The sequence below is a fragment of the Protopterus annectens genome, chromosome 12.part0, assembly GCF_019279795.1.
Source record: "Protopterus annectens isolate FY-2018-M chromosome 12.part0, PAN1.0, whole genome shotgun sequence".
Classification (NCBI taxonomy): domain Eukaryota; kingdom Metazoa; phylum Chordata; order Ceratodontiformes; family Protopteridae; genus Protopterus; species Protopterus annectens.
In genome coordinates, this window is record NC_056746.1 from 1,351,391,301 (window position 1) to 1,351,407,368 (window position 16,068).

The 16,068-nt window shown below is 38.9% G+C and overlaps 1 protein-coding gene across 1 annotated transcript in view; it reads right to left on the minus strand.

The window, feature by feature from the left end:
- NTSR1 (neurotensin receptor 1) overlaps positions 1–16,068 on the minus strand; it is a 1,601,958-nt gene that overhangs the window by 64,147 nt on the left and 1,521,743 nt on the right. Inside the window, exon 3 of the mRNA XM_044090403.1 lies at positions 10,526–10,616. Coding sequence (XP_043946338.1) covers positions 10,526–10,616 — 91 coding nt within the window. The remainder of the gene's footprint in view (positions 1–10,525; positions 10,617–16,068) is intronic.

Consider the following 16,068-nt stretch of genomic DNA (forward strand, 5'->3'; position numbering starts at 1 on the left):
AATCTATCAAAGCAGTTATTCCCATAATACGTTTCCAGGTTGTTCTTAAAATATCTAAAGTAGTGTTTGCTTTAATGTAATTTGGTAGTCTGTTCCATGCATCAGTTACTTTATCAGTGAACCAATTAGTACACTTCTCTTTCCTATATAATCTTGTGCATAGGTTGTCTGATGATTCTCTGCTATTTTTGATAACCCCAAACATTCCAAAGGTAGCTGTCTGTCAATGTCCTATATATCTGAATAAGGTCTCCTCTTAAATATCTATAGGAGACATTGTACAAGTTCAGATATTTTAGTCTTTCTACATTTTTCACATCCATGAATGCTGTTATTTCTGTTGTACTCTTTCCAGTTCACTCATGCTAGTTTTTTTACAAGGTTTCCATATTGTTATTTCATATTCAAGTTTGGTAACTAACAAATAATGATCTCACCGTTTCTGATTTCCTAGACATTATAAATATTTTCTGCAAGCTATACTTCTGTAACTATCAATTCAAAGGTGGACCGGTTACCTGTGTACTCAGGCCCTTAAATGAATCTACAGTTTCAAACACTGTCTGCTGTATTTTTTACCTTCCAGTCAATATCTCCCAAATCTCATCCGCATAGATTTTGATGTATTTATCAGAATATTATTTTTCTGTGCCCAAATGGTCAATTTAATCATGTTCATTTGCAGACATGTCCTATCTTTAATGCATGTAATCAGTTTACCCATTTTCAAGTTATCTGCATACAGTCTGTAGAACATCTCAGAGGAAAAAGATCCGAAAGATACAACCTAAACAAGTAAAGGCCTAGGACAGAGCCCTATCGGATACCCTCACTGAAACCTTGATATCAGCTGTCTAGTTTCTATATGATACTTGCCATTTCCTATTTGTAAGTCATGCAGCTATTGCAGCTATCTATCTATGCCTAGTTATTCTAATTTATTGATTAGTGTTTTGTGTATGACCCTATCAGATGCTGAAATTAAGTCTATATAAATTACATCACAGCACAATTTTTCATTTATAACTGTTGTTATATTGTTATAGAACATCATGTTACAGGTGGTTATAGATTTATTTTCAACATATGCATATTGATATATGGTTTCAAGTGCTAACCTTTCCAGTTTTGACAATAATTTATCCAATATAACCTTCTCCATTATTTTTCCACAACATGAAAGTAAAATTATAGGTTTGTATTCCAGGATGATCCAGTACCTGACATCCTGGGAAGATGATTGACAGACCATGATGCTTTGCTAGAGATGGCCTACATCTGTCTCACTTGGGCTTCAGGCTTCTGGTAAAGGCCCAAGCCTCCCCCATAGTGCCTTTTTTAGGAAAAGTCATGAGGTCGATGCTACAAACATAAACATTTCAACAAAATGCAAATTAAAGGTCATGCTGCTAAACACTAGGAGTCTAAACATGAAACTGCATTCATTACAAACTTTCTTAACCCTGGAAGATGTTGTCATTTGTGTAGTCACAGAAACCTGGTTCAAAGCTGCGGAGAGCACCCCAGCCTTACCTGTTTACTCATCCTATCATACATTCAGACCCCAAACTGTGGGCAGCAAAGCAAAGGAGGTGGAGTTTCAATATATATTAAAGACACACACACACACACACACACACACACACACACACACACACACACACACACACACACACACACCTTCAGGCTGGTCAAGCAGTATGGTGCACAGGAGACACTTCAGGTGCAGTTAATCACTGACAAAACCCCTATTCAAATTATAGCTAGCTACAGGCCCCCAAACTTGACTCAAGATGCTCACTCCACCTACCTGGACCTCTTCAAATCTATCAAGATTCAACCCTTTACCCTGATCCTGGGTGACTTTAATTACCCAACCATGACTTGAAAAACTACACAGGCCAGAACACAAATGCCCAGAGATTCCTCAATTTTATCAATGCAAATGCCTTGATTCCGCTAATCAATACCCCCACGAGAGGTGCTAATATGTTGGACTTGGTATTAACCAACATGAGTAACCAGTGCCAAACCCCTGCATAAAGGATTCACTTTCAAAGTCACCATCTCCCCTGACCCCTTGCTAGGTAGGGTCAAACAAAAAACATTCTCCAAAGCTGATTACAACCTCCTGAGGGATGGTATAAACAGCTTTACAGCCCTCTCCCCCACTGTAGGAATTGGCACCAATGTCCAAATCTACACCAAAGTACTATATGGGCATTTATATAGATGCATGGAATCAGGAATACATAACAAGACAAAATCATCCTCTGCAAAGAAGAGTAAACCTGTCTGGTGGACATCTGCAATAAATAAACAATATAACAAAAGGAAAAAATTGCTGTCCAGGACCAAGATGGAACAGGCGCCCAATTGGAAGCAATCTCTCCTTAGCCTGAACAAGCAAATAAGAGCACTAGTGAAATTGTCTAAGTCCAACTTCGAGTCCAAATTGGCCATATCTACTAGAGGCAATCATAAGGCCTTCTTCACGTATGTCTGTAATCTCAAAGGAAGCACCCAGATCTGTTCAGAGCTGGTGGTCAAGAACACCACATACATAAATGCTGTAGATATAGCCAATCCACTGGCTGACAGATTCAGTGAAAACTTCTCCCCTCTGCCCCCCCATCAGTAAATCAGGATATCCCCAGTATCTAACCCCCACCACTAATCTCTAGGGAACAGGTCATCACTGCCCTCTCAAAGGCAAAAATACACCCTCCAAGTCACCTGATAACATCCCAGGCTGCATCCTACATGAACTCAGGCATGAACTTGCAGCACCATCAGGCAGATACACTTCTGTGAGGTGCAGTCCAAAACTAGTGGGCTATGGCTGACCAGGTGTGCAGATGACTGCAAGCTGGATGCAGTAATCAATTCTCCAAGTGATGTGGATGTCCTTCAAGAGGATCTCACCTAAACAAATGACAGGTGACAGAGACCTGGCATCAAGCTGAATGCCAAAAAGTGCATCATCATCCCCTTTGGAGAAAGTAATGTCCCCACATATTATCACAGTAATAACAATGTCCTAAGTACAGAATCAGTAGTGAGAGATTTGGGCAACCAGGTTGATAGCAACCTGACTTTTGACCACATTGTTGCTTCCGTTGTACGGAAAGCTTTCTAAATGGCCCACCTCATAAGTAAGGATATCTCATCTAGGGACAAAGAGGTTATAACATCCCTGTATTCTTCAATTATAAGGCCAGTTATTGAGTATAGTGTCCCCTTCAGCATGTACCCCGAAACTCACATGCAGCAGCTGGAGAGATCACAGAGGTTCCTCAATAGGAGAATACAGGACCTCAAACATCTACCCTATACAGATAGGCTAAAAGCTCTGTCCCTGTACTCAGTTTTATACAGAGTCCTCAGACGTGACCTCTGTCTGGCATACAAAGCAATCTCAGACCCCGCCTTGATGGGACTGCTGCATATCTGCATGTCAAGCTGCACTCAAGCAACCCGTACGCATGACCTAAACCTGGTCTGTGATATCATTAAGATTTGTTGGTGGGACAGATTTGTGTCCCAGGAGACCACCCCATCTGTGGAATAAACTCCCTCTCCACATCAAGCAGAGTACCTCATTATCCCTTTTTAAGTGCAACCCGGATAACTGGATGGGAAACAGAAAATACACCCCTGAGATTCCACCTGCGTCCCTGCTGGACAGGGGTTTTGGGTGCTGACTTGTCTTAACATGGGCTAAATTCTTGACTAGGCTTATAAGGCCATCAGGGCCAATAGCCTGGTAACATCCTATGATCCCATGATCCTATAACCCTGGGTTTGTCCTACTCCCCTTTTCCTTAAAGACAGGTTTAACAAGTGCATGTGTCCAATCATGAGGAATCTCCCCATATTTATATAACCTAGTAAATAGCAGCTATAATGGTGCTGTAAGTTCATGCTGAAGTGTTCTGAGGCCATTATTATTAATTTGGTGTCCTCCCTGTGCTTTTTGGGGTCCAGTTTGTGTAGTTCCTTTTCAATATAATCTAGTTTGATTTCAGTAGCTAAGGTTATGTAGATGTTACTAGGGTAGTTTATCACCCCCTTTGTGGAACCAGGCTCTTTTACATAAGCCTTTTTAAATATATCTACAATCTGTTGTGTATGGGAATAAATTTTAGAATCTAGGATGCTCTTTCGGTTTTGAATGCTACATGATACACACGGTTGTTTTATTTCATGGGTAAAGCATTACATTTGTGCAGGGAGGAAACAAAGATAAATATGGTTCGAACATGTTACTAACAGATAGGACTGTGGCGAACAGTGTGAGATGATGGCAGGTAATGCAGAAAAGGGAATAAGAATAATGGGGGGGGGGGTCAAATGTTTGTCAGGGTTTTTTTGAGGCAGTCTGAAAGAACTAAACATACCAGAAGAAGATAGCTAGGGTTGGGATATAACATTGTTTCCTACAAGTTAAGAGCAAGCCATTCTGAGTAAAGGCTTGAATAAAAAGATTATGCTCATGTCAGCAGTTTAATATGTGAAGCTACAGGAGCTAGATTGTTGGAAGACATTAACAATAAATAAATAAATAAATAAAACGGAAACAGTGATGGCTTCCACTTGGTTAGTTCTGCAGGCTACTATCCTTTAGCAGACAGTTACCATTCTGCAAAATGATCTGGCATTTTGCACTTTACTACTTTCTTCCTGATGTGTTGTGTCTTTGCCCACAGTAATGTTTTGGAGCTGCTGGGCATTTTAAGTAACTTACAATCAGAAGCACTAAGACAGAAGCATATTCTCTCACAGGTGGGAATGTGGAAGGGGTAGAGTGTTGAATAGCACTTGGACATCAACAACACGGTCTTATTACAGTCTTGAGTGTTTTAAACATTTGCAGGCCATTTTAATTAAAAAGCATTTAAGTTTGGAAGGTCATGAAATAAGCAATAACTTACTCTGTCAACAAAAGGTACTCTGACTAGAATCATACAAGGAACAACACTATTCATCTCTATAAAGGCTCAATATTTGAGTTGCAGGCTTTTAATCAGTCCAGAAGTAGGTGTTTTAATGCAGTATTTGTTTAATTTTGCTACCTCTGTCAGTCCAAGTGAGTCAATGACTGATTTGTAGAAGAGTCATGGAGAGAAAAGCTGTTTAAAGTTTGACATGCTTCATTAGATTTGACAGTCATTCTCGGCAGCATGTCTTTCAAATATGAGAAAATAAGAACAGTAAGAGAGACACACACAGACATGAGGGCTAACCTCAGTGCTCATCAATACAGCATCCAACAGCAGGCTTAAATAATAAACTGTAAAACTGCAATGCAACAACACTAACATCTATTTCACTATTCTGCCAGTTAACCAGGTACTAGTTATTATTTTTTGAATTTTGGGGTGAGCAAAAGAATGCATTCATAGCAGGTTCAGGACCTATTAGATAAAGCAGAACAAAATGAGTTAGTGTTGATAATGGGATATTTGAATGCACATATCAGGACAGATCGTACAGGATATGAGGACTGCCTGGGTCCACATGGATGGGGCAACAGGAATGAAAGAGGAGAGGCCATTCTAGACTTCTCTCTGGCAAATGACTTGATGTTGGCCAACAAATGGCTCAGCAAGATAGACCATGGCAAGATCACATACAATACTGACCAACATGCAACTCGGGTAGCTTTCCTCATAGTAAGAGAAAGGCATTGGGGTAGAATCAGGCATTGCAAAGTCTTCTCCATGAAACAGTCTGCTCACAGCATAAATTACTGATGGCTGCAGGCAGTGGTCAAAGAAGAATTGAAGGTCATCAGAGTGTAGGCTGAAGACCCGGAAGTTGACTGGAGAGAAAGTGCAGGAGCTCAATGAAATGCTCTGAGCTCTAGAACCTCAAGAAGAAGAGGATATATGGATTTAAGAAGAGGAAATATATGGAACCAAAGAAGTATGGCAGAATCTCAAAACAGCATGTGTGAGGCCTACAGAACAGATGCATGTCTGAGACAGGTATGGGAATATAGTAAATAAGGAAAGCTGGTGGTGGAATGTGGAAGTCCAAGAAGTCATAGAAAGAAAGAAAGAAAGAAAAGAAAGAAAGAAGGAAAGAAAGAAAGAAAGAAGGAAAGAAGGAAAGGAAAGAAAAGAAAGAAAGAAGGAAAGAAAGAAAAGAAAAAGAAAGAAGGAAAGAAAGAAAGAAAAGAAAGAAAAGAAAGAAAGAAAGAAGGAAAGAAAGAAAGAATAAAAGAAAAAGGAAAGAAAGAAGGAAAGAAAGAAAGAAAGAAAGAAGGAAAGAAAAGAAGGAAAGAAAGAAAGAAAGAAAAGAAAGAAAGAAGGAAAGAAAGAAAGAATAAAAGAAAAAAGAAAAGAAAGAAAGAAGGAAAGAAAGAAAGAAAGAAGGAAAGAAAAGAAAGAAAGAAAGAAAGAAAGAAAGAATGAAAGAAATGAAAGAAAGAAAGAAAGAAAGAAAGAAAGAAAGAAAGAAAGAAAGAAAGAAAGAAAGAAAGAAAGAAAGAAGGAAAGAAAAAAGAAAGAAGGAAAGAAAAGAAGGAAAGAAAGAAAGAAAGAAGGAAAGAAAGAAAGAAAGAATGAAAGAAAAGAAAGAAAGAAAGAAGGAAAGAAAGAAAGAAAAGAAAGAAAGAAAGAAGGAAAGAAAGAAGGAAAGAAAAGGAAAGAAAAGAAAGGGAAAGAAAGAAGGAAAGGAAAGAAAGAAAGAAAGAAGGAAAGAAAGAAAGAAAAGAAAGAAAGAAAGAAGGAAAGAAAGAAAGAAAGAAAGAAAGGAAAGAAAAAAGGAAAGAAAAAAGAAAGAAAGGAAAGAAAGAAAGAAAGAAAGAAGGAAAGAAGGAAGGAAAGAAAGAAAGAAAGAGAGAAAGAAAGAAAAGAAAGAAAAGAAATAAAGAATAAAAGAAAAAAGAAAAGAAAGAAGGAATGAAAGAAACAAACAAAGAAAGAAAGAAAGAAGGAAAGAAGGAAAGAAAGAAAGAAAAGAAAGAAAGAAAGAAAGAAAGAAAGAAGGAAAGAAGGAAAGAAAGAAAGAATGAAAGAAAGAAGGAAAGAAAGAAAAAAGAAAGAAAAAAGAAAGAGAAAGAAAGAAGGAAAGAAAAGAAAGATGGAAAGAAAGAAAGAAAGAAGGAAAGAAAAGAAAGAAAGAAAGAAGGAAAGAAAGAAAGAAAAGAAAGAAAGAAAGAAGGAAAGAAAGAAAGAAAGAAGGAAAGAAAGAAAGAATAAAAGAAAAAGAAAGAAAGAAGGAAAGAAAGAAAGAAAAGAAAGAAGGAAGGAAAGAAAGAAAGAATAAAAGAAAAAAGAAAGAAAGAAAGAAAGAAAGAAGGAAAGAAAGAAAGGAAAGAAAAAAGAAAGAAAGAAAGAAGCAAAGAAAGAAAGAAAAGAAAGAAAGAAAGAAAGAAAAAAGAAAGAGAAAGAAAGAAGGAAAGAAAAGAAAGAAAGAAAGAAGGAAAGAAAGAAAGAAAGAGAAAAAAAGAAAGAAAGAAAGAAAGAAAGAAAGAAAGAAAGAAGGGAATAAAGAAAGAAGGAAAGAAAGAAAGAAAAAAGGAAAGAAAGAAAAGAAAGAAAGAAAGAAAGAAAGAAAGAAAGAAAGAAAGAAGATAGAACAAGACCGACCAGGCTAAGAAGGGATACTGGTTGGCTACAAAGAGGCTAACAAAACTGTTGTAGTAGCAAAGAACAGTCCATCAGAGGCACTGTAGAAGTTTTGGGAAAGTGATGCAACAGACAACACAAAAAACTATATCATGTTAGCAAGGCAGTGACAGAAAGATAAAGAAGATAGTCATCGGATACCCTTCATAAGGGATGCCAGCATCCTCAACCCACAGGACAGCTAAGGCAGATGAAAAGAGCACTTCCAGCAGCTCCTGAATGAAGAAAATCCCACACAATCTGCACTGCCCCAGACACAGCCTACAGCGAAAGAAAAACAGGAGCTCTGCACTGCCCCAGACACAGCCTACAGTGAAAGAAAAACAGGAGCCCGCCGTAGACAAAATAAGAACAGAACTAAGGAAAATGAAGTCAGGTTAGAGCAGAAGGTTCAGATGTGCTAACAGCAGATAAGATTACAATTTTGAGTTTGTTAGGGGAGAAAAAACTACATATGGTTCTCAAAGCGGCGTGGAGAGAAAGGCATATCTCAGATGACTGAGGGATAAAAGAACAAAGGGACATTCCCAACTGTGGGCAGTACAGAGATATCAAACTCCTGTCACACCGCATGAAAGTTCTAGACAGGGTGATTGATAAATTAATACACAGAGTAGTAGGAAGTAAGATGGGAAATAAGCAGTTCAGATTCAGATCAATTTTTTTCATAAAATGTTTTCATTATTGTAAATTGTTTTTATTTTTTGTAAAATGTTTTTATTCTTTTTGGAGCTTTTCTCCCTGGGCCTCTGCTGAAAATGAGTTCCCGGGCAACAAATGTCAAATAAATAAACACATAAATAATTAAATAACTAAATAAATAACATGCAGCACAACTGACTGAGAGAGTTTGCAGGGAGACAAATATTAAAGAAGAAACTATAGATGTGGGAAGAGTCCAACTGGGCATTCCTAGACTTGGAGAAAGCACATGACAAGGTGTCAAGAAAGCTGATTTGGATCGTCCTGCTGTGGTTTGAAGTCCCAGAAACATTGGCAGAATTAGTGCAGGCTATATACAAGACCTCTGTGACTCAAGTACAAACATGTTCTGTCTCACAGAAGGCTCCCAGTGGGAGAAGATGTGTATTAAAGTTTATTTATGGTCCCAACCAATGCTGTTCATATTTCTGGATGGACTACACAATCAAAAAGGTTGGATAGTACAGTTTAACAAACCTGATGCATGCAGATGAACTGGCATTAAAGGCAGACTCTGTACAGTAACTTCAGCAAACAACAGGAGAACATAAATCAAAAATGATGTCATATGGGACAAAATTGAGTACAGATAAGACAGTTGCAATAGCAGCAAATGGGAGAAATCAGAAGAAGCTGAAAACTGAGATAAAGGGAAATAGTGGTACAGGATAACAGCTTCAAGCATCTGGGAGGGGTGGTTGAGGAGAAGGGAAGTCTGAATGAAGAGGTCAAATCTAGAATCAGAGAGGCTGCATCCAACTGGTACAGAGTGTCAGGGGTGGTCTATGACAGAAGAATGCCAAAGAAGCTGAAAAGTATAGTGTACAAAACATTGGTGTGACCAGTACTACTGTATGGGTATAGAAACCTAGCCAGTAAAGGCAGAGCATAGGAGGAAGCCAAAGCTGATGGAGATGAAGTGCCTGAGATGGGTGGTAGGATGTACACTGAGGAAGAGATGAGGAGATGAGGTTATCAAAACAGAAGCTCAAGTAGCTCCATTTGCAGAGAAGGTCAAAGGGAACAGAATGTTGTCATTCAGGCACATGTGGGAAAGCAGAAGACAGTCTGTGGAAGAAGATCTGGGACAGACTGGAAGAAGTCAAGAGGATACAAGGGCATCCAGCAAAGAGATGGATGGACTGTATGAACGAAGTTAGTGATAGTCGATGTGACTCCCTGATACCGTGTAGAAAATGAGATAAATAAAGTTGTTGATGATGATGATTTGTGGCTGGCATTATGGCTTAGAGGGTTAAGGAAATGAATTCCAAGAAAACTGCATCATGGTTGTATTAGTTTAATTTCCACTTAGCTCTCATACATGTTGTGTGTATCTCTAGTCATTTATAAAGACCATTGCTTAAAAATCAAGCCTGAAAAGTGGCACTTGTGTCTAATAGGTCCTACTTAGTTAACAGAGGTATATTAATATTTTTCTGTCACGTAAGCAATCTAGTCTCTTATATTGTAAATGACACCTTTGTTTTCCATTAGGGGTGTCATTCAACAACATGTCTTCAACTTACTTCCACAGTTCTTTTAAATGTGCTACATAGTTTTCAAAGTAACTATGTTTAAAAGTTATTTTTGTGGAAGAGGAAATAAATACATATTTTATTAACTCAGCTTTGTTATTACCCTACTCTGCAATGACCTTAATTTCAACAAGATTTTGTAAAAAAAAAAAAACAACTTATGATAAAAAGTCACCATGCTGTCAGTGTGTGAGACAATATTCGTAACTGGATAACTTTTCTGGTCTTGGATCTGTCTTAGAATAACTTTTAGAAAGCTGCTGTTTTCAAATGCAGACAGGTGTGAAATATTCTGCAATCTAAAACTTACATGTGTTTCCTTTGTAACATTTAAGTTGTATCTATAAAAGATATCAGTATTAATTAATTACGTGAAATGGTGAAAAAACACATTTCAGGAGTAATGCAGGTCTGTGGAAGAAGCTGTGGGTCTTAGACATATTGTACAAAATAAGATAATATCAATTACCTATTAACATGTTGGAATTTACTATATACATTATCCTGAGGAGCTTAGCATGCATGAAATGCAGTGAATTTAATGTTTTTTTTTAAATATTATTAATGGAGCAACTAATATGTTAACATGCAGTGCATGTACACAGAGGGCTTTTGCAGATGATGTGAAAGGGTTATGCATATACTTACTCGGTCCAAAGGGGTTCTGGAATGTAACAGAACATTAGTCGACGGACATGGTATGGGAGCCAGCAGACCACGAAAGCAATCACAACAGCCCCTGTAAGACAAGAAATGAACCCCTTATGATTACATGGTAGTGGGACAACTGTGTAAAATAGGTATATGCCTCAAGTATCTTCTTTCTAGACATAATTCTCTGTTACTAAAAAACATGATCATGGAAAAACATTTCATTTATCATTCTTTCATCTTAGAAAATTTGGAGATATAAACATCTTAGTCAGTGAATATTAAACTCATCTTTGACATTCCAGTGTTATTACATGTGCACATATGTAAATACTTAAAGAAAAAGACTTTTACACCATCAAATCCCATGAGTATCACAGGTACCCCAATGTGTCAGCTACCTTGCATAAACACCCTTTTTCTACCTATGCCAGGCAGTATCACTCTCCCTATTTTGATTTATTCTGCCCCCATTCCCTTGGGTCTTATCACACCCCCCCATTCCCTTGGGTCTTATCATGCCACCCCATTCCCTAGGGTCTTATCATGCCCCCATTCCCTTGGCTGTTATCATGCCCCCATTCCCTTGGGTCTTATCATACCTCCCCATTCCCTTGGGTCTTATCATACCCCCCCATTCCCTAGGGTCTTATCATGCCCCCATTCCCTTGGGTCTTATCATAGCCCCCATTCCCTTGGGTCTTATCATGCCCCCTTTCCCTTGGGTCTTACCATACCCCCCTTCCCTTGGGTCTTATCATACCCCCCATTCCCTTAGATCTTATCATGCCCCCATTACCTTGGGTCTTATCATAACCCCCCCATTCCCTTGGGTCTTATCATACCCCCATTCCCTTGGGTCTTATCATACCGCCCCATTCTCTTGGGTCTTATCATACCCCCCCATTCCCTTGGGTCTTATCATATCGCTCCATTCTCTTGGGTCTTATCATACCCCCCCCCCATTTCCTTGCTTCTTATCATACTGCTGGGTCTTATCATACCCCCCATTCCCTTGGGTCTTCTCTTACCCCCCCATTCCCTTGGATCTTATCATACCCCCCATTCCCTTGGGTCTTATCATATCCCCCTGTTCCCTTGGGTCTTATCATACAACCCATTCCCTTGGGTCTTATCATACCCCCATTCCCTTGGGTCTTATCATACCCCCCCATTCCCTTGGGTCTTATCATGCCCCCATTCCCTTGGGTCTTACCATACCCCCCTTCCCTTGGGTCTTATCATGCCCCCATTCCCTTGGGTCTTATCATACCCCCCTTCCCTTGGGTCTTATCATGCCCCCATTCCCTTGGGTCTTATCATGCCCCCATTCCCTTGGGTCTTATCATGCTCCCCGTTCTCTTGGGTCTTATCATACCCCCATTCCCTTGGGTCTTACCATACCCCCCTTCCCTTGGGTCTTATCATACTCCCATTTCCTTGGGTCTTATCATACCCCCATTCCCTTGGGTCTTATCATACCCCCCCCATTCCCTTGGGTGTTATCATACCCCCATTCCCCTGGGTGTTATCATGCTCCCCATTCCCTTGGGTCTTATCATACCCCCATTCCCCTGGGTCTTATCATGCCCCCCCTCATTCCCGTTATCACTTTGGAAACATTTTGAAACACACTGCTACACAATATAATGTCATATAGCTTCTATGGCTTCCATTTTATGTAACATTGTTAATTTTGTTATGTTATTAAAATTTTGAAGCATGCAAATAGACATCAGATGCATTTTTAATGAAGTTTTTAAAATAGTTCTAATAATTTACAAAACGTTTATATAACATTTTTCAACATGTTTTTCCCATTTAAAAAGCAAAATGTGTAAACACAATTTCTTGATATGACCTTCAAAGCTGAATGTGGTATTTCAGATAAGACATATCCAAACTAGAGTATGATGTGTGCATCTATGAAACCCACAGTCCAGCAATCTTTCCTAGCATTCTGTTGCTGTTTGCAGTGATTGCTATACTAATGTACTCCCCTTCCTCTGATTGCTATGCAGCACTCATTTCAGGCCAAATGTTATCATCTTCAGGATGCCTACATTAGCCCTGAATCTACCCAGTGATTCAAAGACTTCCATTCCAACAGAAGATTCAATGCAAAGATTGAATCTGTTCTCTTTGATACTGCCTAGACTCACTCAGGTGTCCCGCAATGCTCTGCCCTTTGTACCTGCTCTGTTCTGTATTCTATAACTAACTCTATGTTTTTACAATGATGATATGATCATCTACAGGTCCCTTAAATAAACTAATTGAAAGTCAACATCAAAAAGACCTCCTACAGATGCACAAATGGCCTGTCTCCAAAAAATTGCTTCTAAACTAAAAAAAGACATGCTGTTTGACAGTCCTAGTCCTTTACATACCCAATTATTTGACTAGACCAATTCTTTAATTTTCATGAATACACTGGAAATTTATGAGTCAAAGTCAGCTACCTACTTTTCTGGGCCAACAATATTCCTCAATTTCTCTCCTCCTGCTAGAGCTGCTATAGGCAATGGTCTCCTACTTGCCCATTTCAAATATGTTTTTCCCTTGCATCTTCCTCCTCTGTCAAAATCTTTCTAGTAAAATTTGGTAATTCATCTTCAGTTTCCCCCAAATGAACATTGCTGTCACACTCTATCCAAAGCTTCATGCCAGAGAACATTTTCTCCTGGACTCATTCTTATTCAAGTTATTCTACTAAGACATCTACTCCCCTCTGAAAATGAAACCTTATTGTTACAACCTCATCTTCCAACTACCAAAACCAAACCAGAATTGGCTTTTTTCTATAAGCACCTTCTTTCAAATTACATTCCTCCAGCCACAGCTTCTCAGCCCTTGCCTCAAAGGTATGGTAATCACTCACTGTTGACTTGGTGGAAATGTCAGACTATTCACTCTTTAGGCCTCATCTGAAGTGCTACCTGCTAAAATAATCAGAATACAACTGCATGACTTGACAGACATTTTACTTAAAACCATTCACTGACTTCAATAATCTGTCCATTTATATGCTTTCTACTAACACTGTCTAGTCTGAGTGTGTACTTCACTATTCAGGTGATCTCCTTAGCTATCTCTCCTTCTACTCCTCTCCCTTCCTCCTCCCTTCATCTTCCTTAGCTACTCGACCTCTATCCCCCTATCATGCTGTTACCCTTCCTCCTTATGTAATTATGTACATAAATTTAATATTTTATATATGCATGTTTGACTACCTAATGCACACTATTTGTTTTACCTATGTTAATGACTACAAAATTGTGTATGTTTCTGGCATCCTGGGCTGACCCTGCAACTGGCCACACTGTAATTAATATGCAGTCTTGGTAAACAAATAAAAAATAAATACATAAATAAATGTATACCACTCTAACATTGTCTTCTATTCCCAGTTCTAAGGTGTTTCTAGGAAACTGTAGCTGACACAGCTTCCAGCATCTACTTTTCTGAAGTAAAAGTTAATATCAAATGACTCTGGCTGACTAAGTTTGTAGATGACTGCAAGCTAGGCGCAGTCATTGAATCCCCAAATGACTTAGCCATCCTGCAGGAAGGTTTATCCCAAATTAATAAATGGTGCCAAAATTATGGACTGAAACTAAATTCCAAAAATACATTATTGTATCCTTTGGGAAGTCATCTACCCCAAGAAACTACCAAATTGACGATATGCCCCTAAGAGCTGATCCAGTTGTTTAGGATTTGGGAACTTACATGGACAGTGACCTGACTTTTGACCAACATGTTTGCATTGTTGTAAGAAAGTCCTTCTATATGGCGCAGCTTATAAACAAAGGGAAGTGTCTAGACCTGGGGATGTCATTGTCCCCTTTACTCAACCCTCATTAGGATCATCATTGAATATAATGCCCCCTTTGGCATGTATCTATCTAGACACATGCAACAGCTGGAATGCCCACTGAGATACCTTACTGAAATGGTAGACGACCTGAACAAAATATCTTGCATGGACTGACTCAAAGCCCTGTCACTATACTCGGTAGCCTACAGACTGCTAAGAAGTGACCTGTGTCTAGCATACAAGGCATCCTCTGATCCATTGCTAATGGATTTACTGCATATCAGCAAGTTAAATGGCATCAAGGATCTAAACCTCTTCTGCAACATTAACAGAATGGTTTGGAGGACAAGTTCATCTCGCAGGGGATACCATTGCTGTGTAAGACTCCTACTCCACATAAAACAAAATTTATCTCTGTCCAAGCAAAACTTAGATCTATGAATGGGAAACACAAAATTTACCCCAGAACTGCCCCCTTTACTACTAATGGACAGAGGCAGCACCTAAATGTATTATCCCATGCATGGGTCCCCTCAAATTATCTGTGGTATGATCACAGTAACGTTTAGAACCTTTGGAATCTATTATAGGTAAAAAAATGCAGGAACGTTTTGAGCTGCTACAGGTGATGGCTAATTATATACAGTCAAACATGCATAACAAGAGTAATTCAGCACAGTTACAGAGAAGTGAAAAAAAAAATCATCATCCAGAACAAGGGAGGAGAAGTGATTCTTCACACTCTGAGGAAAATGGTATAAAACAAGCGTGGGGAGACAGTGTCTATCCTGAGAGGCAGGGGCATTATAGAGCAAGAGTGAGAGAAGTAGCAAAGGACCACCCCCCACCCCCATCAATAGGTACACTTGTCACCATGCCTGCATTAAAAACTAGCATTGCCTGTAAAAAAGCTCATCAGATGGGAATAATGTGGAGCAGTTTTTGGAATGAAGGAATAGCACATTCACAAAAAGAGGTGCCAGTATTTCGTATACCAGCCAGTGCTGTTACTAGCTCCTGGAAGTGATTTAATCAATAAATTACTCTGCACTAAAAACATTGGTAAACCAAAACCGAATAATGGATAATTTCATACATAACACTGACAGAACTCTTCTAAATTATTAGCAATCTTTCAAGTTGCTGTAGTGAAAATGTGTTTAGACAGGAAGAGAAAAGGACAGTAATTATAAGCCTTGGTAGCCAGAGGGTTTGTGTGCCACCTGGGGAGATCAGCACCATGGACAGCTTCTCATGGCCGAAAGGTTTCTCACTGAAATCCAATCTGACTCAAGACTAGCATTAAGTTTATTAAAGGACAACCACACCCTCAGACTCAAAAAACATATTTATTTCATCATGGTTTGGTGTTTCCTACATTTTAACAGCACTCTGGGACTATTTAGAGCTTTTTAGATATTTTTATATGCAATTTCTGACTCTGACCACATGGGGGCTGGCATTTTGAAATAATTCAGACTGTTTACTCTACCTTTAAGTATCCCAGAATGCATTGATTGTCTCCAAAAAATTGCATCAGATCTGCCACGTTTTCCCTTAAGCTGCTGTCACTTCATTGACTTAACAGGCATTGACTGCTGTCTTAAAGTCCCCTACTTTTGGTTAAAATGTTATCCTTTTTCAGTGACTACTTCAAACACAAGCAGTGCAGATGCTACAGAACAGAATTGAAAAGTGCATTTTATTGCTCTTTCTTCTT